A 24,465-nucleotide genomic window follows, 5' to 3' on the forward strand; every position below is an offset into this window, starting at 1 on the left:
CCAAAAAAACCAAAGCTTTTAATAATCGTGGTGCATTCCTTCCTTACACTGCTAACGAAACGCAGTCCGCATCACGACACAGACCCCCCTCTCCCCAGTGCCTCGCTGTGCACTACACCAGGTGCTCGTTTGAGGCCAATTCGACCTAAGGGAGGCCCAGGAACGGTTCAGATAATTGTGAATGGAACTCGTCACACACAGTCACACACACAGTCACACACGCAGCCACACACGCAGTCACACACGCAGCCACACACGCAGTCACACACGCAGCCACACACGCAGTCGCACACGCAGCCGCACACGCAGCCGCACACGCAGCCACACACGCAGCCACACACGCAGCCACACACGCAGCCACACACGCAGTCACACACGCAGCCACACACGCAGCCACACACGCAGCCACACACGCAGCCACACACGCAGCCACACACGCAGCCACACACGCAGCCACACACGCAGTCACACGCAGCCACACACGCAGCCACACACGCAGACACACACGCAGCCACACACGCAGCCACACACGCAGCCACACACGCAGACACACGCAGTCACACACGCAGTCACACACGCAGCCACACACGCAGCCACACACGCAGCCACACACGCAGCCACACACGCAGCCACACACGCAGCCACACACGCAGCCACACACGCAGCCACACACGCAGCCACACACGCAGCCACACACGCAGCCACACACGCAGTCACACGCAGCCACACACGCAGCCACACACGCAGCCACACACACAGCCACACACGCAGTCACACACGCAGTCACACGCAGCCACACACGCAGCCACACACGCAGCCACACACGCAGTCACACACGCAGTCACACACGCAGTCACACACGCAGTCACACGCAGCCACACACGCAGTCACACACGCAGCCACACACGCAGCCACACACGCAGCCACACACGCAGTCACACACGCAGTCACACGCAGCCACACACGCAGCCACACACGCAGCCACACACGCAGCCACACACGCAGCCACACACGCAGTCACAAACGCAGCCACACACGCAGCCGCACACGCAGCCGCACACGCAGCCGCACACGCAGCCGCACACGCAGCCGCACACGCAGCCGCACACGCAGTCGCACACGCAGCCGCACACGCAGCCGCACACGCAGTCACACACGCAGTCACACAGACACACAGTCACACACGCAGTCACACGCAGTCACACACGCAGTCACACGCAGTCACACACGCAGTCACACACGCAGCCACACACGCAGTCACACACGCAGTCACACACAGTCACACACATAGCCACACGCGCAGACACACGCAGTCACACACGCAGACACACAGTCACACACACAGTCACAGTGTACACACACACAGTCAGTCACACACACAGTGTACACAGTCACACACAGTCACACACACAGTGTACACAGTCACACACAGTCACACACACAGTGTACACAAACACAGTGTACACAAACACAGTGTACACACACACAGTCACACACACAGTGTACACAGACACAGTGTACACACACACAGGTAACACAGACACACACAGTCACGCACAGTCACCAAGCCGCGTGGAAGACGAATCACCGTGCAACAACAACAACAACAATCAGCAACAACAACAACCGGCAGTCTAAGCTACAATGGAGCTCTCTCAATCTGTGGGGCCTTCGGTAACGTGACGTAGAGCGGTTCACAATTTACTTAAAAAAATTACAAAAAACCACCAAGTTTCACTCCACACGGCAGCGATCGTCTTGAGGTGGGGGACAGGGGGGGGGGGGTTGTGTTGTGGTCGAAACGTCGTGGAACTGATCTCCGTGACTTTACCGAAACACCCAAAACTGTGGATTCCTGCAGCCACGAAAGCTCCAAGTGAAGGTTCATCCATCATGGAGCTCTTGTTCAGTAGTGGCAGAGCTCAACGTCACATGGACCAATCACCACCATCATCACTATCATCACCATGATCACCATCATCACCATGATCACCATCATCACCACCACCATTATCACCACCACCATCATCATCACCACCATCATCACCATCATCACCACCATCATCACCACCATCACCACCATCATCACCATCACCACCATCACAATCAGCACCACCATCACAATCAGCACCACCATCCCCACCATCATCATCACCACCATCATCACCACCATCATCACCACCATCATCATCACCACCACCATCATGACCACCATCATCACCACCACCATCATCATCACCGTCGTCATGGAATGTTCTACCAGCAGCCCTGAATGTTTACACAAAATGTGGCGACGTTGATTCTAAATGTGGGAGGGTAAAAAAAAAAACCGCAGGCAAATCCAGTAGCAGACATCGTCAGGGTCGAGATAGAAGCCACAACCTCCTGCAGACCAGGCGAGGGAGTGAACATCTCCTAGCCACCGCGACAATGACAAGACCCCAAACAGACAGCAGCAGACATCGTCAGAGTCGAGATAGAACCCACGACCCCCTGCCCCAGGTAGCCTCAAGCAGGCTGCAGGGGCAAGTGCTGCAAAGCAGCACCACGAGGCCCACCCAGGTGCTGCACCCGCTACTCAATGCAGTCGACCTCAGGGACTCGCTCGTTCCTTCACTCGCTCGCTTAGTCACTCAATCACTCAGTCACTCACTCGCTCAGTCATTCAATCTCTCACTCAGTCTCTCACTCTCTCACTCACCCAGTCTCTCACTCAGTCTCTCACTCACCCAGTCTCTCAGTCACTCACTCAATCTCTCTCTCACTCACTCACCCAGTCTCTCACTCAGTCACTCACTCACTCACTCACCCAGTCTCTCACTCACCCAGTCTCTCGCTCACTCACTCAGTCACTCACTCAGTCAGTCACTCAGTCACCCAGTCACTCACTCAGTCACTCACTCACCCAGTCTCTCACTCACCCAGTCAATCTCTCACGCAGTCACCCAGTCACTCACCCACTTAGTCTCTCACTCACCCAGTCACTCACTCACTCACTCACCCACTTAGTCTCTCACTCACCCACTTAGTCTCTCACCGTCTCCTCCACTCAAACGCTCGCTCGCTCACAGGGCCTCACTCCTTCATTGAAGATTTGCAATTATCACACAAAGCTCTCCCATGTAGCCTCCAGCAGGCTGCAGGGGCAAGTGCTGTTGGCGAGTAGCAGCAGCAACAGCAGCAGCAGCAGCAGCGCCTATGAAGGCCGGCACAGCACACGAGGGGTGGGTGGGTGGCCAGCACCACCACACCCAGCCACCTTTGTCTCCCCAGTGGCAATGTTTTTACACTGCACCAGGTACTCATTTGAGGCTGAGTTGACCTAGAGGAGACCCAGGACCGCTTCAGATAAACGTCACTGGTGGTGTTGGTGGCCGTGAGCGGGTTCGTAGCGCAGCGTAGCGCTAACCGCTGCACCACCACTCCCCCCCACAATCACTCACACACTCGGACACACAAGCAAAGATCCCCCGTGTAGCCTTAACAGTCTGTTGGGGCAAGTGCTGTTAGCGAGCATCTATTAAGGCCGGAACGGCACACGAGGGGGTGGGTGGCCAGCACCACGCCCGACCGCCTTTGTCTCCCCAGTGGTGATGTTTACTACACCAGGTAGTCATTTGAGGCTGAGTCGACCTAGGCAGAGGCCCAGGACCGGTTCAGATAATCGTCACTGGTGGTGTTGGCCGTAAGCGGGAATCGAACTCGGGTCGCCGGGTTCGTAGCGCTAACCACTACACCCACCGCTCCCGACGACACACTCAGACACACACTCACTCAGACACACACCCACACCCACACATACACACATACATACAACCACACACACACTCACCCACACAACAACAACCGCCATTCGCGGTGTTGGCCGTGAGCGGGAATCGAACTCGGGTCGCCGGGTTCGTAGTGCAGCGTAGCGCTAACCACTACACCCACCGCTCCCCACACACACTCAGACACACACTCACTCAGACACACACACACTCAGACACACTGGTAATGTTGAGTTTCTTACACCACCACCACCACCATCTTTGTCTTCTCTGCAGCTGCAGCGTGAATGGATTCCCCATCACGACCCCAGCAGTGAAGGCGACGGTCGACCGCCAGGTGTGGCAGCGGCAGGCGTACTAAGTGTGGGTGCCTCTCCCCAGCGTTTTCTCTACGGCCACTATCCACGCGGCGGTATAAGTTCACCACCAACTCCACCACAGTTAGTCCGACCTGCGGGTCGCGTGCGGTGATGTCGGTGATGACTGCGGTGGTGGCGGTGGTGGCGGCGGTGGCGGCGGTGGTGGCGGTGAAGGGTGTGTGGGTGGTACACATCCCCCACCCTCCTCCCACGTCCGTGTCCCATCGTCTGTTGCAGCTCCTGCAACTTTGACCGCGACACCTCGACAGACGATTCGTGTTTTTAGTTTCGCCGTCATCCAACAGCTGTGTCCTCACCAGCTGTGAGCTCACAGCTGGTGAGCACACAGCTGGTGAGGACACAGCTGGTGAGCGTTGTAGAGAGGGGGAGTGGTGAGGAGTTGAGGATGAGCTGGTGGCGTCTTCAGACGTCGTCGTCGTCGCCGCCACCGGGAGATGATTCACCGCCCACCAGCGGAACGCAACCCTCGTGTCGACGCGGTTGCGGCGGTTGCGGCGGTTGCGGAGATTGCAGCGATTGCAGCGGAGCAGGAGAGTAGCAGCCGAGGTCGTTGACGATGATAATGCTGCCGCCATTGCCGCTGCTGCTGCAGCAGGCTGGGTTCTCAAAGCAGGCCGGGCCTCCATTGAGACGCCGCATCTCCCGCTCCTGAGCCTTGAGCTGCTGCTGCTTCTGAGCCGACTTGACCCTGGGGTGGGTGGGAGGTGGGTGAGTGGGGTGAGTGGGGTGGGGGGTGGGTGTGTGGGAGGGTGGGTGGGAGGTGGGTGGGGGGTGAGTGGGTGGGAGGGTGAGTGGGTGAGTGGTGGGTGAGTGGGAGGTGTGGGGTGGTGGGTGGGGTGGTGGGGTGAGTGAGTGGGGTGGTGGAGAGTGAGTGAGTGGGAGGGTGAGTGAGTGGGGTGGTGAGTGAGTGGGAGGGTGGGGTGAGTGGGGTGGTGGGTGAGTGAGTGGGTGAATGAGTGGGGTGAATGAGTGGGTGAATGAGTGGGTGAATGAGTGGGTGAGTGAGTGGGGTGAGTGAGTGGGTGAGTGAGTGGGTGAGTGAGTGGGTGAGTGAGTGGGTGAGTGAGTGGGTGAATGAGTGGGTGAATGAGTGGGTGAATGAGTGGGTGAGTGAGTGGGTGAGTGAGTGAGTGGGGTGGTGAGTGAGTGGGGTGGTGAGTGAGTGGGGTGGTGAGTGAGTGGGAGGGTGGGTGAGTGGGGTGGTGGGTGAGTGAGTGGGTGAATGAGTGAGTGGGTGAATGAGTGAGTGGGTGAATGAGTGGGTGAATGAGTGGGTGAGTGAGTGGGTGAGTGAGTGGGTGAGTGAGTGGGTGAGTGAGTGGGTGAATGAGTGGGTGAATGAGTGGGTGAATGAGTGGGTGAGTGAGTGGGTGAGTGAGTGGGTGAGTGAGTGGGTGAGTGAGTGAGTGGGTGAGTGAGTGGGTGAGTGAGTGGGTGAGTGAGTGGGTGAGTGAGTGAGTGAGTGGGTGGGTGAGTGAGTGAGTGAGTGGGTGAGTGAGTGGGTGGGTGAGTGGGGTGGTGGGTGAGTGAGTGGGTGAATGAGTGGGTGAATGAGTGGGTGAATGAGTGGGTGAATGAGTGGGTGAATGAGTGGGTGAGTGAGTGGGTGAGTGAGTGGGTGAGTGGGTGAGTGAGTGGGTGAATGAGTGGGTGAATGAGTGGGTGAATGAGTGGGTGAGTGAGTGGGTGAATGAGTGGGTGAATGAGTGGGTGAGTGAGTGGGTGAGTGAGTGGGTGAGTGAGTGGGTGAATGAGTGAGTGAATGAGTGAGTGGGTGAGTGGTGGGTGAGTGAGTGGGTGAATGAGTGGGTGAGTGATGTGAGTGGGGTGGTGAGTGAGTGGGGGTGGTTTTGTAGTGAGTGGGAGGGTGGGTGAGTGGGGTGGTGGGTGAGTGAGTGGGTGAATGAGTGGGTGAATGAGTGAGTGGGTGGAATGAGTGAGTGGGTGAATGAGTGGGTGAATGAGTGGGTGAGTGAGTGGGTGAGTGAGTGGGTGAATGAGTGGGTGAATGAGTGGTGAGTGAGTGGGTGAGTGAGTGGGTGAGTGAGTGAGTGAGTGGGTGAGTGAGTGGGTGAATGAGTGGGGGTGAGTGGTGGGTGAGTGAGTGGGTGAGTGAGTGGGTGAATGAGTGGGTGAGTGAGTGGGTGAGTGAGTGGGTGAGTGAGTGGGTGAGTGAGTGGGTGAATGAGTGGGTGAGTGAGTGAGTGAGAGGGTGGGTGAGTGGGGTGGTGGGTGGGTGAGTGAGGTGGGTGAGTGAGTGGTGAATGAGTGGGTGAATGAGTGGGTGAATGAGTGGGTGAGTGAGTGGGTGAGTGAGTGGGTGAGTGAGTGGGTGAGTGAGTGGGTGTGTGAGTGGGTGAGTGAGTGGGTGAATGAGTGGGTGAATGAGTGGGTGAATGAGTGGGTGAGTGAGTGGGTGAGTGAGTGGGTGAGTGAGTGGGTGAGTGAGTGGGTGAGTGGGTGAGTGAGTGGGTGAGTAGTGGGTGAATGAGTGGGTGAGTGAGTGGGTGAGTGAGTGGGTGAGTGAGTGGGTGAGTGAGTGAGTGGGTGAGTGAGTGGGTGAGTGAGTGGGTGAGTGAGTGGGTGGGTAAGTGAGTGAGTGAGTGAGTGGGTGAGTGAGTGAGTGGGTGGGTGGGTGGGTGGGTGAGTGGGTGGGTGGGTGAGTGGGTGAGTGAGTGGGTGAGTGAGTGGGTGAGTGAGTGGGTGAGTGAGTGGGTGAGTGAGTGGGTGAATGAGTGGGTGAGTGAGTGGGTGAGTGAGTGGGTGAGTGAGTGGGGTGAGTGGGTGGGTGAGTGAGTGAGTGAGTGGGTGAGAGAGTGAGAGGGTAGGTGAGTGGGGTGGTGGGTGAGTGAGTGGGTGAATGAGTGGGTGAATGAGTGGGTGAATGAGTGGGTGAATGAGTGGGTGAGTGAGTGGGTGAGTGAGTGAGTGGTGAGTGAGTGGGTGAGTGAGTGGGTGGGTGAGTGGGTGAATGAGTGGGTGATGAGTGGGTGAATGAGTGGGTGAGTGAGTGGGTGAGTGAGTGGGTGAGTGAGTGGGTGAGTGAGTGAGTGGGTGAGTGAGTGGGTGAGTGAGTGGGTGAGTGAGTGGGTGAGTGAGTGGGTGAATGAGTGGGTGAGTGAGTGGGTGAGTGAGTGGGTGAGTGAGTGGGTGAATGTGTGGTGAGTGAGTGAGTGGGTGGGTAAGTGAGTGAGTGGGTGGGTGGGTGGGTGAGTGGTGAGTGAGTGAGTGAGTGGGTGAGTGAGTGGGGTGAGTGAGTGGGTGAGTGAGTGGGTGAATGAGTGGGTGAGTGAGTGGGTGAGTGAGTGGGTGAGTGAGTGGGTGAGTGAGTGAGTGGGTGAATGAGTGGGTGAGTGAGTGAGTGGGTGGGTGAGTGAGTGAGAGAGTGAGAGGGTAGGTGAGTGGGGTGGTGGGTGAGTGAGTGGGTGAATGAGTGGGTGAATGAGTGGGTGAATGAGTGGGTGAGTGAGTGGGTGAGTGAGTGGGTGAGTGAGTGGGTGAGTGAGTGGTGGGTGAGTGAGTGGGTGAGTGAGTGGGTGAGTGAGTGGGTGAGTGAGTGGGTGAATGAGTGGGTGAGTGAGTGGGTGAGTGAGTGGGTGAGTGAGTGGGTGAGTGAGTGGGTGAGTGAGTGGGTGAGTGAGTGGGTGAGTGAGTGGGTGAATGAGTGGGTGAGTGAGTGGGTGAGTGAGTGGGTGAGTGAGTGAGTGGGTGAGTGAGTGGGTGGGTGAGTGAGTGGGTGAATGAGTGGGTGAATGAGTGGGTGAGTGAGTGAGTGGGTGGGTAAGTGAGTGAGTGGGTGAGTGAGTGAGTGGGTGGGTGAGTGGGTGGGTGAGTGGGTGAGTGAGTGGGTGAGTGGGTGAGTGAGTGAGTGGGTGAGTGAGTGGGTGAGTGAGTGGGTGAGTGAGTGGGTGGGTAAGTGAGTGAGTGAGTGGGTGGGTGAGTGGGTGGGTGAGTGGGTGAGTGGGGTGAGTGGGTGAGTGAGTGGGTGAGTGAGTGAGTGGGTGAGTGGGTGAGTGAGTGAGTGGGTGAGTGAGTGAGTGAGTGAGTGAGTGGGTGAGTGAGTGGGTGGGTGAGTGGGTGAGTGAGTGGGTGAGTGAGTGGGTGAGTGGGTGAGTGAGTGGGTGAGTGAGTGGAGTGAGTGATGCTGGGTGAGTGGGTGGGTGAGTGGTGTGAGTGGGTGAGTGAGTGGTGAGTGAGTGGTGAGTGGGTGAGTGAGTGAGTGGGTGAGTGAGTGGGTGAGTGAGTGGGTGAGTGATGTGAGTGGGTGAGTGAGTGGGGTGATGTGATGTGGGTGAGTGAGTGGGGTGAGTGGGTGGGTGAGTGGGTGAGTGGGTGGGTGAGTGGGTGAGTGAGTGGGTGAGTGAGTGGGTGAGTGAGTGGGTGAGTGAGTGAGTGGGTGGGTAAGTGAGTGAGTGAGTGGCTCACCTCTTGCGGATGTACATGAAGGAGATTCCTCCTCCAGCCAGCAGGATGATCACCATCATGGAGATCCCAATCACGTGACCTGCAACATCACCACCACCATCACCTCCAACACCAACATCACCACCATCATCGTCACTATCATCAACATCACCACCACCAACATCGCCAACACCATCAACATCATCACCAACATCATCACCACCAACATCACCACCATCATCAACATCACCACCACCATCACCTCCAACACCAACATCACCACCATCGTCATCATCATCAACATCGTCACCATCATCAACATCACCACCACCAACATCACCAACATCATCAACATCATCACCAACATCATCACCACCATCATCAACATCATCACCACCATCACCACCACCATCACCACCACCATCACCACCACCATCACCACCATCACTACCACCACCACCACCACCACCACCAACATCACCACCACCACCACCACCATCACCACCACCACCACCATCACCACCACCATCACCACCACCACCACCATCACCACCACCACCATCACCACCACCACCATCACCACCACCATCACCACCACCACAACCACCATCACCACCATCACCACCACCACCACCACCAACATCACCACCACCACCACCATCACCACCACCACCACCATCACCACCACCATCACCACCACCATCACGTGTGGGGGGGCAGCTGCCTTACCCATCATGCCCAGGTCCTTCTTCTGCCCTCTGCTCCCCGCCGAAGACCTCTGGGCGTCGGGCAGCACAGGAGACAACCGGGGGGGGGGGGGCTCCCCCAGACAGCCCCGTGAGCTGGGGGGGGGAAAAAGACAAAGGTCACCCGGGTAGCCTCGAGCAGGGCTGTAGGGGCAAGTGCTGTCAGTAGCGAGTAGCAGCAGCGCCCATCTCCACACACAGAGATGTCACAACTAGAGGCTACACATCTCTACACCCACTCACCACCACCCCCCCCCCCCCTCACCAACCCCCTCAAATCACCACTCACCCACTCACTCACCAGCCCCTCACCACCCACTAACACCCCACTCACACTCACTCACCAACCCCGTCAAACCACCACTCAACCACTCACTCACCACCCCCTCACCACCCACTAACACCCCACTCACACTCACACACCAACCCCCTCAAACCACCACTCACCCACTCACCTCGCACTCGCTCACCACCCACTCACCCTACACTTACCACCCACTCACCACCCACTCACTCACCAGCCCTCCACCGGGCGTGATAGGTGAGGAGCTTGCCGGGCCACCCATTCACTCACCACCCACTCACTCACCCTCCACTCACCACCCACTCACTCACCCTCCACTCACCACCCCCACTCACACTCACCACCCACTCACCACCCACTCACCACCCACTCACTCACCCTCCACTCACCCCCCCCACTCACACTCACCACTCACACTCACCACACACTCACACTCACCACACACTCACACTCACCACCCACTCACACTCACCCTCCACTCACCACCCACCCACTCACCCTCCACTCACCCCCCCCACTCACACTCACCACCCACTCACTCACCACTCACTCACCACCCACTCATTCACCCTCCACTCACCCCCCACTCACCACCCCCACTCACCACCCCCACGCACACTCACCACCCACTCACACTCACCACCCCCTCACCACCCCCTCACACTCACCACCCACTCACTCACCACCCACTCACTCACCCTCCACTCACCCCCCCCCACTCACCACCCACTCACACACCACCCACTCACCACCCACTCACTCACCCTCCACTCACCCCCCCCCACTCACCACCCACTCACACTCACCACACACTCACCACCCCCTCACTCACCACCCCCTCACTCACCACCCACTCACCACCCACTCACTCACCCTCCACTCACCACCCCCACTCACACTCACCACTCACACTCACCACCCACTCACACTCACCACACACTCACCACCCCCTCACCACCCCCCCCTCACTCACCAGGCCCCTGCTGGGTGTAGTAGGTGAGTAGCTGGCCTGGCCCCCCACTCACCCCCCATTCACTCACCACCCACTCACCACCCCCTCACCACCCCCACTCACTCACCACCCCCACTCCCCCCTCACCACCCCCTCACCACCCACTCACCACCCCCTCACCACCCCCTCACCACCCACTCACCCCCCACTCACCACCCCCACTCACACTCACCACCCACTCACCCTCCACTCACCCACCCACTCACCCACCCACTCACTCACCCACTCACTCACCCACCCACTCACCCCCTCACCACCCCCACTCACCAGCCACTCACCACCCCCCCACTCACACTCACCACCCCCTCACCACCCCCCCACTCACACTCACCAGGCCCCCACTGGGTGTAGTAGGTGAGTAGCTGGCTTGGCCCCCCACTCCGGAGGCCGTGGTGGGGTCTCGCAGGATTGGGGGGCCCCGAGTTCGGGGGGCCCAGGAGGAGGAGGGAGGGGGGGGGCGGCGATCGCTCCACCTCCACGCGGGACGTGCCGCCATCTCCTGTAGGCAGCGCACACAGGCAGAGTGCCCTGGTGGGTGAGTGGGTGTGTGGGTGAGTGGGTGAGTAGGGGGGTGAGTAGGTGAGTGGGTGGTTGGGTGTGTGGGTGAGTGGGTGAGTAGGTGAGTGGGTGAGTAGGTGTGTGGGTGAGTGGGTGAGTGGGTGAGTAGGTGTGTGGGTGAATAGGTGTGTGGGTGAGTAGGTGAGTGGGTGAGTGGGTGTGTGGGTGAGTAGGTTTGTGGGTGAGTAGGTGAGTGGGTGAGTGGGTGTGTGGGTGAGTAGGTGAGTGGGTGTGTGGGTGAGTAGGTGTGTGGGTGAGTAGGTGAGTGGGTGAGTAGGTGAGTGAGTGGTTGGGTGTGTGGGTGAGTGAGTGGGTGAGTAGGTGAGTGGGTGAGCGAGAGGGTGTGTGGGTGAACGAGAGGGTGAGTAGGTGAGTGGATGGTTGGGTGTGTGGGTGAGTAGGTGAGTGGGTGGTTGGGTGTGTGGGTGAGTAGGTGAGTGGGTGTGTGGGTGAGCAAGCGAGAGGGTGAGTAGATGAGTGGGTGGTTGGGTGTGTGGGTGAGCGGGTGGGTGAGTGAGTAGGTGAGTGAATGGGTGAGTGAGTAGGTTAGTGAGTGGGTGGGCGAGTGAGTGTGTTAGCGAGTGAGTGAGTGGGTGGGTGAGTCACTGGGTGGGTGAGTGAGTAGGTTAGTGAGTGTGTTAGCGAGTGAGTGAGTGGCTGGGTGGGTGAGTCACTGAGTAGGTTAGTGAGTGAGTGTGTTAGCGAGTGAGTGGGTGGGTGAGTCACTGAGTGGGTGGGTGAGTGAGTAGGTTAGTGAGTGGGTGAGTGAGTAGGTTAGTGAGTGGGTGGGCGAGTGAGTGTGTTAGCGAGTGAGTGGGTGGGTGAGTGACTCAGTGGGTGGGTGAGTGAGTAGGTTAGTGAGTGGGTGGGTGAGTGAGTAGGTTAGTGAGTGTGTGGGTGAGTGAGTAGGTTAGTGAGTGGGTGGGCGAGTGAGTGTGTTAGCGAGTGAGTGGGTGGGTGAGTGACTCAGTGGGTGGGTGAGTGAGTAGGTTAGTGAGTGGGTGGGTGAGTGAGTAGGTTAGTGAGTGGGTGGGCGAGTGAGTGTGTTAGCGAGTGAGTGGGTGGGTGAGTGACTCAGTGGGTGGGTGAGTGAGTAGGTTAGTGAGTGGGTGGGCGAGTGAGTGTGTTAGCGAGTGAGTGAGTGGGTGGGTGAGTCACTGGGTGGGTGAGCGAGGAGGTTGTTGTTGTTCCTGAAGATTTACAAGGTCAGCAAAGTTCCCTCCCCCCCCCCACTAAGCCCCCCCCTCCTCCCCCCTCCTCCCACCCCCCTCCTCCAGCATCACGTGACTGCACCTTCTGGTTGGCTTCTCGTGCTTTACACTCCCACCCAACACCACCCCCATGAGCAGCACCACCACCATCATTACCACCATCATCACCATCATTACTATCACCATCACCACCATCATCATCACCACCACCATCACTACCACCACTATCATCACCACTATCACCACCACCATCATTACCACCACCACCACTATCACTACCACCACCACCACCACCACCACAATTACCACCACCATCATTACCACCACTATCATTACAATAACTATCACCATCATTACCATCACCACCACTATCACCACCACCACTATCACCACCACCACCACCACCATCATTACCACCACCACCATCATTACCACCACCATCTCCACCACCATCACCATCATTACCACCACCATCACCATCATTACCACCACCATCATTACCACTACCACTATCATCATCACCACCATCACCACCACTATCACCACCACCACCACTATCACCACCACCACTATCACCACCACTATCATCACCATCACCACCATCACCACCACCATCACCATCATTACCACCACCATCACCATCATTACCACCACCATCACCATCATTACCACTATCATCATCACCACCATCACCACCACTATCACCACCACCACCACTATCACCACCACCACCACCACTATCACCACTATCACCATCATCACCATCACCACCACCACCATCATTACCACCACCACTATCATCATCACCACCACCACCACCACTATCACCACCACCACCACCACTAACACCACCACCATTATCACCACCACCACTATCACCACCACCACCACTATCACCACCACCAATATCACCACCACCACCACTATCACCACCACTATCATCACCACCACGAGCAGCGCCACCACCACTATCATCACCACCACCACCACCACTATCATCACCACCACCATCATCATTACCCCCATTATCACCACCATCATCATTACCCCCATTATCACCACCATCATCACCACAATCACCACCATCATCATCACCACCACCACTATCATCACCACCATCACCACCATCATCACCACCACTACCACTATAATTACCCCCATTATCATTACCCCGATTATCACCACCACCATTATCACCACCACCATCACTATCATCATTACCCCCATTATCACCACCACCACCGCTACCACCACCACCACCACTATCACCCCCATAATCACCGCCATCACCCTATCACCATCATCATGAGTGTGGGAGTCTGTGTGAGACTGTGTGAGTCTGTGTGTGAGTCTGTGTGAGTGACTGTGTGAGACTGTGTGAGTCTGTGTGCGAGTCTGTGTGAGTGACTGTGTGAGACTGTGTGTGAGTCTGTGTGAGTCTGTGTGTGAGTGACTGTGAGTGACTCTGTGAGGCTGTGTGAGGCTGTGTGAGTGGTTAGCACGCTGAGCTATGAACCCGTCGACCCGACATCAATTCCCGCTCATGGACAAATAAAAATACTAAAATATCTCGACCCGTTCTGAGCCTCTCCTTCCCTTGTTGTTGGCTGGCCTCAAGTGAGAAGCCGCTTTACCGGCGACGACCTCCGTGTCTACGAGCTGGTGGGGGTGGAGTGAATATCGCTCCTCAGTGGTGGACACCCACCCCCTCGTGTGCCAGTGACCTCCTGCACCTAGCCTGGCACAGCAGTCAACCCATAGCACGTGGGTCTGTCTCGTGACCTGCTCCTGTACCTAGCCTGGCACAGCAGTCAACCCATAGCACCTGCTGGGTCTGTCCCGTGACCTGCACCTAGCCTGGCACAGCAGTCAACCCATAACACCTGCTGGGTCTGTCCCGTGACCTGCACCTAGCCTGGCACAGCAGTCAACCCATAACACCTGGGTCTGTCCCGTGACCTGCTCCTGCACCTAGCCTGGCACAGCAGTCAACCCATAGCCCCTGGGTCTGTCCCGTGACCTGCACCTAGCCTGGCACAGCAGTCAACCCATAGCACCTGGGTCTGTCTCGTGACCTGCTGCACCTAGCCTGGCACAGCAGTCAACTTATACCACGTGGGTCTGTCCCGTGACCTCCTCCTGCACCTAGCCTGGCACAGCAGTCAACCCACAGCACCTGCTGGGTCTGTCCCGTGACCTGCACCTAGCCTGGCACAAGGCGCCGTGGTGACGTCACCGCCCCACTCGGTGACTCGGCTGTTGTTGTTGTTGTAGCCGCGTGCGGTCGTCGTAATGGCGAGAGCCCATTGGCTGAGCCGCGCTGTTGTTGTCGCCTCTGATTGGTGGAGGAGGAGCAGGGAGGCGGAGCCACGATGGGAGGGGTCCCCCCTGTCACTAAGCGGCTGAGAAGCCGTGTCTGTGTCAGTGTGTGTCTGTGTGTGTGTCAGTGTGTGTCTGTGTGTGTGTCTGTGTGTGTGTCAGTGTGTGTCTGTGTGTGTGTCAGTGTGTGTCTGTGTGTGTGTGTCAGTGTGTGTGTAAGTGTGTATGTGTGTGTGTCAGTGTGTGTGTGTGTCAGTGTGTATGTGTGTGTCTGTGTGCGTGTGTCAGTGTGTGTGTAAGTGTGTATGTGTGTGTCAGTGTGTGTGTCAGTGTGTGTGTCAGTGTGTGTGTGTGTCCTAGTGTTTGTCTGTGTGTGTATGTGTGTGTCTGTGTGTGTGTCCTAGTGTGTGTCTGCGTGTGTGTCTGCGTGTGTGTCCTAGTGTGTGTCTGTGTGTGTCAGTGTGTGTATCTGTGTGTGTCAGTGTGTGTGTCTGTGTGTCTGCGTGTGTGTCTGTGTGTATGTGTGTATCTGTGTGTGTCAGTGTGTGTATCTGTGTGTGTCTGTGTGTGTGTCTGTGTGTCTGCGTGTGTGTGTCAGTGTGTGTCTGCGTGTGCGAGCCTGTATCGAAGTGGGGAGCGGCAGTGCCACACTGTGCCGCTAACCCGGCGACCCGAGTTCGCTCCCCGCTCACGGCCAACACCGGCGACCATTCTCTCAACCGGTCCTGGGCCTCCCCTAGGTCGACTCAGCCTCACACGAGTGCCTGTGTAGCGGCGTAGTGCAGTAAACATCGCGAGCACTGGGGAGACAAAGGCGGCCGGGCGTGGTGGTGCTGGCCACCCACCCCCCCTCGTGTGCCACAGTGTCGGGAGCCTTCACAGGTGATGTGGTCCCTTTCCGCCCGCGAGTGCAACTTGCATAACCCGTCAGCAAGTTGCTGCTGCTGCTGCCCTCACAAGTCCTCACAGCCCTCACAGTCCTCACAGTCCTCACAGTCCTCACAGCCCTCACAGTCCTCACAGTCCTCACAGTCCTCACAGCCCTCACAGTCCTCACAGTCCTCACAGTCCTCACAGTCCTCACAGCCCTCACAGTCCTCACAGTCCTCACAGTCCTCACAGCCCTCACAGTCCTCACAGTCCTCACAGTCCTCACAGTCCTCACAGCCCTCACAGTCCTGGACAAAATGCCCTCCCCCCTACAGACCTTCACGCCACGCCAGAGGTCGCAACCGGGTACCCGATACCCGTACCCTACACGATACCCGTACCCTACACGATACCCGTACCCTACCCGATACCCGTACCCTACCCGATACCCGTACCCTACACGATACCCGTACCCTACACGATACCCGTACCCTACCCGATACCCGTACCCTACCCGATACCCGTACCCTACCCGATACCCGGCTACCCGTACCCGGCCGGGTACCCGTTTGCAACCCTGGTGCGGCCGGGTACGGGTAGACTGTGAGTCACCGGTGAGTCACCGTTTGTCACTCATTTCGGGAAGGGTACGAGTAGGGAACGGGTACCCGGTACCCGTACCCTATCCGATACCCAAGTACCCGTACCCGGCCGGTTACGGGTACGGGTACCCGTTTGCGACCCTGGTGCGGCCGGGTACGGGTAGGCCGTGAGTCACTGGTGAGTCACCGTTTGTCACTCATTTCCCAACGTCTTGTCTCTTCTCACAATTCAAGTTCCTAGAATCAACCCACCCGCGCCTGCAACGTGGCTTCATCCCAGAGGCCGCAATCGGGTACCCGTCCCCGTACCCTACCCGTACCCGGCCGGGTACGGGTAGGGTACGGGTACGGCCGGGTACGGGTACCCGTTTGCGACCCTGGTGCGGCCGGGTACGGGTAAGGAATCAAAACCCGTTAGAGAGCTCTGCGCCACCCCCATACGCAAGACGCCACCCGGTCACGCACAGCTCACGCCAAGCTACGCCCGTGCGCCCCCCCACACACATCGCTCCGTGACAGAAGCTGTCACTCCTCCTTCACGCCGCTGTGCGGACTTGGAGCTGCCTCCCTGGACACGATGTCGGCCAGATCGCCGATTCCCGGTCTCTGAGGCCTCCACGTGCCGAGCGCCACACGGACGACGCCCAAGTCACCACACGCCGTGCCGGAGTGAGGCTACGAGCTGCAGTGGAGCAGTTAGTGTGCCGATGAGATGTCGTAACGTCTGATGTGGCTGCTGTGGGTGGGTGGGTGAGTGGGTTGGGTGGGTGGGTGAGTGAGTAGGTGGGTGAGTGAGTAGGTGAATGGGTGAGTGAGTAGGTGGGTGAACACGTGAGTGAGTGGTTGGGTGAGCGAGCGAGCGAGTTGGGTGGGTGAGTGGGTGGGTGAATGGGTGAGTAGGTGAGTGGGTTGGGTGAGCGGTTGGGTGAGCGGTTGGGTGAGTGAGCGAGCGAGTGAGCGAGCGAGTGAGTTGGGTGGGTGAGTGAATGGGTGGGTAGGTGGGTAAGTGAGTAGGTGAATGGGTGAGTGAGTAGGTGGGTGAACACGTGAGTGAGTGAGTGAGTGAGCGAGCGAGTGAGTTGGGTGGGTGAGTGAGTGATTGAATGGCTGAGTGAGTAGGTGGGTGAGCACGTGAGTGAGTGGTTGGGTGAGCGAGCGAGCGAGTGAGTTGGGTGGGTGGGTGAGTAGGTGGGTGAGCGGTTGGGTGAGTGAGTGAGTGAGCGAGTGAATGAGTTGGGTGGGTGGGTGAGTGGGTAAGTGGGTGAATGGGTGAGTAGTTGGGTGAGTGAGTGAGTGAGCCGGGTTCTGCCTGTACCGGTGCACGGGGTGAGGGAGCAGTAGGCCCGGTGAGGCCCGGGGGAGCCCCCCCCCACGTCCCCGGGGGAGCCCCCCTCCACGGGGGAGCCCGCCCCCCCCACGGGCGCCACGTAGCACCAGGGCCTCGGCGCACCGTCCGGGTTCCGGCAGAAGTTGTGGTCTCCCACTCCTGGGGGTGGACACGCAAGCAGAAGAGTCGTCCTCCTCCTCCACTATCACCACCACACCTCCACCACCACCACCACATGTCCACCACCACCACCACATGTCCACCACCACATGTCCACCACCAACACCACCACCACACGTCCACTCCTCACGCTCACTCACACACACAGGCTCGTTCGCTCAAAGACATACACGCTCACTCACACTCGCTCACTCACTCATACACTCACACACTCGCTCGCTCACTCACTCACACACTCGCTCACTCACACACTCACACACACACACACTCACACGCTCGCTCACACACTCACTCGCTCGCTCACACTCACTCACTCACTCACACACACGCTCAGTCACACACTCACTCACACACTCACTCACTCGCTCACTCACACACACTCACTCGCTCAATCACTCACACACTCGCTCACTCACACTCACTCGCTAACTCACTCACACACACACTCACACACTCACTCACACACTCACACTGCTTTTCCAATGTTGTGTTGGGGAGGTGAGGGGAGGGGGTGCATAGCGTGGCAGGGCCCCCCAGCCCCCCACACCACACACAGCCCCCCACACCACACACAGCCCCCCACACCACACACAGCCCCCCACACCGCACATAGCCCCCCACACCGCACACAGCCCCCCACTCCACACACAGCCCCCCACTCCACACACAGCCCCCCACACCACACACAGCCCCCCACACCACACACAGCCCCCCACACCACACACAGCCCCCCACTCCACACACAGCCCCCCACTCCACACACAGCCCCCCACTCCACACACAGCCCCCCACACCACACATAGCCCCCCACTCCACACACAGCCCCCCACTCCACACACAGCCCCCCACTCCACACACAGCCCGTACCCGTGTCGCCATCGGGGTGCCGCTGCGTGTCGTAGTCTCTGCCGACAACGGCTCCCCAGTTGAGGCAGCGTGCAGACCCAGCGGTCGTCGACTCCGTGCCACGATACAGCTCCCCCCGGCCCTCCACACAGCCTGCAAAGACAAAGCTCCACCATATAGCCACAACCACCACCACCACCACCACAACCACCACGACCACCACCACGACCACCACCACGACCACGACCACGACCACCACCACCACGACCACGACCACCACCACCATCACCACCACCACCACCACCACCACGACCACCACCACCACCACCACGACCACCACCACCACCACGACCACGACCACGACCACCACCACCATCACCACCACCACGACCACCACCACCACGACCACCACCACGACGACCACCACCACCACCACGACCACCACCACCACCACCACAACCACCACCACAACCACGACCACCACCACAACCACGACCACCACCACAACCACAACCACCACGACCACCACCACCACGACCACCACCACCACCACGACCACCACGACCACCACCACCACCATCACCACCACGACCACCACCACCACCACGACCACCACCACCACGACCACGACCACCACCACCACCACGACCACGACCACCACCACCATCACCACCACCACGACCACCACCACCACGACCACCACCACGACGACCACCACGACGACCACCACCACCACGACCACCACCACGACCACCACCACCACGACCACCACCACCACCACAACCACGACCACCACCACAACCACCACCACAACCACAACCACCACGACCATCACCACCACCACGACCACCACCACCACGACCACCACCACCATCACCACCACGACCACCACCACCACCACGACCACCACGACCACGACCACCACGACCACCACCACGACCATCACCACCACCACCACCACCACCACCACCACCACGACCACCACCACCACGACCACCACCACGACCACCACCACCACCACCACCACCACGACCACCACCACCACGACCACCACCACCACCACGACCACCACCACCACGACCACGACCACCACCACCACCACGACCACCACCACCACGACCACCACCACCACGACCACCACCACGACCACGACCACCACCACCATCACCACCACCACGACCACCACCACCACGACCACCACCACGACGACCACCACCACCACCACGACCACGACCACCACCACCACAACCACCACCACAACCACGACCACCACCACAACCACGACCACCACCACAACCACAACCACCACGACCACCACGACCACGACCACCACGACCACGACCACCACCACCATCACCACCACGACCACCACCACGACCACCACCACCACCACGACCACCACCACCACCACGACCACCACCACCATCACCACCACCACGACCACCACCACCACGACCACCACCACCACGACCACCACCACCACCACGACCACCACCACCACGACCACCACCACCACCACAACCACCACCACAACCACCACCACAACCACAACCACAACCACCACGACCATCACCACCACCACGACCACCACCACCACGACCACCACCACCATCACCACCACGACCACCACCACCACCACGACCACCACCACTACGACCACCACGACCACCACCACGACCACCACCACCACGACCACCACCACGACGACCACCACCACCACCACGACCAACACCACCACGACCACCACCACCACCACAACCACCACCACCACCACGACCACCACCACAACCACCACCACCACGACCACCACCACCACCACAACCACCACCACGACCACTGCCAACCAACTATCTTAATAACTGCGGCTATAAAGATAACAGGCTTGTGTACATTGGTGCTGCTGCTGACGATTACGTAATGTTACCGCCACAGTGTTGTGTGTGTTTTGGCAGCCAGGGAAGTTAAACACTAAACATTGTTGACTGCTTGCTGCTGCTGCTGGTGTGAAATGTAGCTTATGTAAGACGCAGGCTTCGTGTGTCAGTGTGCGTGCCAGTGAGTCTCTGTGCCAGTGAGTCTGTGTCTGTGTGTGTCAGTGTTTGTGTGTGTCTGCGTGTGTGTCAATGTGTGTGTGTCTGTGTGTGTGTCTGCGTGTGAGTATTTGTGTCAGTGTGTGTATCAGTGTTTGTGTGTGTCTGCGTGTGAGTGAGCCTTTGTGTGAACACTCAGAATAAACGTTTCGGGCACTGACCATTCGGTGTACACTCAGTCTCACACGCTCACCCACCCACCGACCCACTCGACTACAAAGACAAAGCTCACCCGGGTAGCCTCTAGCAGGGCTGTAGGGGCAAGTGCTGCTAGTAGCGAGTAGCACCACCTATGATGTACACACACAGACGAAGCTCCCCCAGGTAGCCTCCAGCAGGGCTGTAGGGGCAAGTGCTGCTAGTAGCACCACCTATGATGCACACAGACAAAGCTCCCCCAGGTAGCCTCTATCAGGGCTGTAGGGGCAAGTGCTGCTAGTAGCACCACCACGCCCGGCCGCCTTTGTCTCCCCAGTGGCGATGTTTACGACTCACCGCACCGGGGTCGTCATAAAAGGCTGAGTAGACCTAGGGGAGTCCCAGCCCCGGGGTCAAATGTTGACCAATAACTCGTCCCCACCCATTCACAGACCACCAACTCAACACTAACGACACTGTGTGTGATAATGGGCAACGTTTCGGGCAATGGCCCTTCATCATGGCACACTGACACACTCACCTACCCATTCACACACTCACCCACCTACTTAATCACTCACTCACCAACTCACTCACCAACTCACTCACCTACTCACTCACCAACTCACTCACCAAATCACTCACCAACTCACTCACCAAATCACACTCCCCCAGAATATTTAGTTTTCCTGGAGGAATCCGATGAGCGATACAGCGATTTTTCACAGATGTCCATTTCGTTAAAAACACCCAACTCACCAAATCACACACACGCACTCACCCTCACTCTCTCACACTCACCCACACACTCATCCTCACCCACACACTCATCCTCACTCACATACACCCACCCACTCACCCTCACTCACCCACCCACTCACCCTCACTCACCCACCCACTCACCCTCACCCACATTCACCCACCCACCCACTCACCCTCACTCACCCACCCACTCACTCACTCACCCTCACTTACCCACCACTCACCCACCCACACACACCCACCCACACTCACCCACCCACACTCACCCACACCCACCCACACTCACCCACACCCACCCACACTCACCCACACCCACCCACACTCACCCACCCCCACCCACACTCACCCACCCACACTCACCCACCCACCCACACCCACCCACCCCCACCCACCCACTCACCCACCACTCACCCACCCACCACTCACCCACCACCCACCCACCACCCACTCACCCACCCACTCACCCACCACTCACCCACCCACTCAACCACCCACCCACCACTCACCCACCCACCCACCACTCACCCACCCACCCACCCACCACTCACCCACCCACCCACCACTCACCCACCCACCACTCACCCACCCACCCACCCACCACTCACCCACCCACCCACTCACCCACCCACCCACCCACCACTCACCCACCCACCACTCACCCACCCACCCACCACTCACCCACCCACCCACCACTCACCCACCCACCCACCACTCACCCACCACCCACCCACCACTCACCCACCCACCCACCACTCACCCACCACCCACCCACCACTCACCCACCCACCCCTCACCCACCACCCACCCACCCACCACCCACCCACCACTCACCCACCACCACCACCCACACCCACCACTCACCCACCCACCCACCCACCACTCACCCACCCACCCACCCACCACTCACCCACCACCCACCCACCACTCACCCACCCACCACTCACCCACCACCCCTCACCCACCACCCACCCACCCACCACCCACCCACCACTCACCCACCACTCACCCACCACTCACCCACCACCACCACCCACACCCACCACTCACCCACCCACCCACCACTCACCCACCCACCCACCACTCACCCACCACCACCACTCACCCACTTACCCACCACCACCACCCACACCCACCCACCACAGTATTCAACACTGAATGTTTATGGCCTCAACAGTGACATCATCAGATCTAGGGTCGTGGGCTGTGGTTGTAGCGCCACTGCGGGTGGAAATTCCACGTTCCCGCGACGGGAGCCAGTACATCCACCGAGGGCCCACAAACCGACACGGAGGGGTGGCGATGGACGACGACTTCAGGGCAGGGAACTCGGGAATCTCGGCAGAGTTCAATTGTTTGAAGGCGTCTCGCTCTACCAGTCAGACTCCCATCAGAGGGCGTCAACAAGAACAACATCGCTGCTGCTGCAGCAACAACATCATCGCTGCTTTTACAACAACATCGCTGCTGCTGCAGCAACAACAACAACATCGCAACAACATCGCTGATTTTACAACAACAACATCGCTGCTTTTACAACAACATCGCTACAACAACAACATCGCTGCTGCTGCAGCAACAACAACATCGCAACAACATCGCTGATTTTACAACAACAACATCGCTACAGCATCAACAACATAGCTGCTGCTGCAACCACATCAACAACATCACTGCTGCAACATCAACAACATGACTGCTGCAACACAACATCGCTGCTGCAACACAACAACATCGCTGCTGCAACACAACAACATCGCTGCTGCAGAAACAACATCAACAACAACAACATCGCTGCAACAACCACAACAACATCGCTGCAACAACCACAACTACAACAACAGCAGCAGCAGGAGGCGAGAAGACTTCACCGCTCGTCACGAAGCGTCCGTGACACTCGCAAACAAAGACCCGCGCACAGAGACGGCGTCGTCGCGAACACCACCAGCGGCGTTGTTGTTGTTATTGTGGTTGTTGTTGTTGATGTGGTTGTTGTTGTGGTTGTTGTTGTGGTTGTTGTTGTGGTTGTTGTTCACTAAAACTTACCCGCTACGGCTGCGGCCGCCTGTCCAACTTTCGCCAACATCATCGCCAACATCATCATCATCAGCTGTGGCACTGCCATCTCGCAAGGACACTCGCCACTAGAACAACGTCAACTTTTAAGTTGAACAACAAAAGTTGTTTTTGTTTAAACTGAAACTTTAATTTGTATCTGTCGCCTCCCGTCTGAGGCGATGCGGCTGCTGCTGCCGCCACAGCGCGCCCTGCGGTCTGTTGAAGCCGGCTCGAGCTGGTAAACAATATGCTAATGAGGGTCAGCGGGGGGGGAGGTTGGGGGGACGCGCCAGCCAATGGGGTGCGAGTACGAGCCGAAGCAACGCGACGTGATTGGCTGGCGGCATCCGCGAGCCTCATTTGCATACCGGCTTGGCGTCCCCTCCCACCCCAGCAACACGTGACGTCATCGCAGAGCGAGTGGCAATGATGAGGGGGGACGACGTCACGACGCAGGGGGGCGAGAGCGGGAATTTAAACTATGACGTCATGACGTACAGCGGGAAGTTCAAAATGTGACGTCACGACGCAGAGGGCGACAATGGGAATTTAAACCATGACGTCATGACGTACAGCCGGAAGTTCAAAACGTGACGTCACGACGCAGGGGATGAGAGCGGGGATTTAAATGGCGTCATGACGTACAGCGGGAAGTTCAAAATGTGACGTCACGACGCAGAGGGCGACAGCGGGAATTTGAACCATGACGTCATGACGTACAGCGGGAAGTTCAAAACGTGACGTCACGACGCAGGGGATGAGAGCGGGGATTTAAATGGCGTCATAACGTACAGCGGGAGGTTCAAAACGTGACGTCACGACGCAGGGGCGGCGAGAGCGGGAATTTAAACCATGACGTCATGACGTACAGCGGGAAGTTCAAAATTTGAC

General features: G+C 58.3%; 1 protein-coding gene across 1 annotated transcript; it reads right to left on the reverse strand.

Moving 5' to 3' along the window:
- LOC144952942 (phosphoinositide-3-kinase-interacting protein 1-like) lies at positions 1-23,800 on the reverse strand. Its single transcript, XM_078883431.1, is given in 8 exon segments — positions 1-4,838; positions 8,576-8,654; positions 9,284-9,374; positions 10,930-11,073; positions 11,075-11,115; positions 17,492-17,662; positions 18,551-18,682; positions 23,563-23,800. Coding segments are annotated over 8 exon segments (1,023 nt in total). The 5' UTR covers positions 23,642-23,800; the 3' UTR covers positions 1-4,552.
- Positions 23,801-24,465: the final 665 nt, after the last annotated feature.

The sequence above is a fragment of the Lampetra fluviatilis genome, chromosome 71 (assembly GCF_964198595.1).
Source record: "Lampetra fluviatilis chromosome 71, kcLamFluv1.1, whole genome shotgun sequence".
NCBI lineage: Eukaryota > Metazoa > Chordata > Hyperoartia > Petromyzontiformes > Petromyzontidae > Lampetra > Lampetra fluviatilis.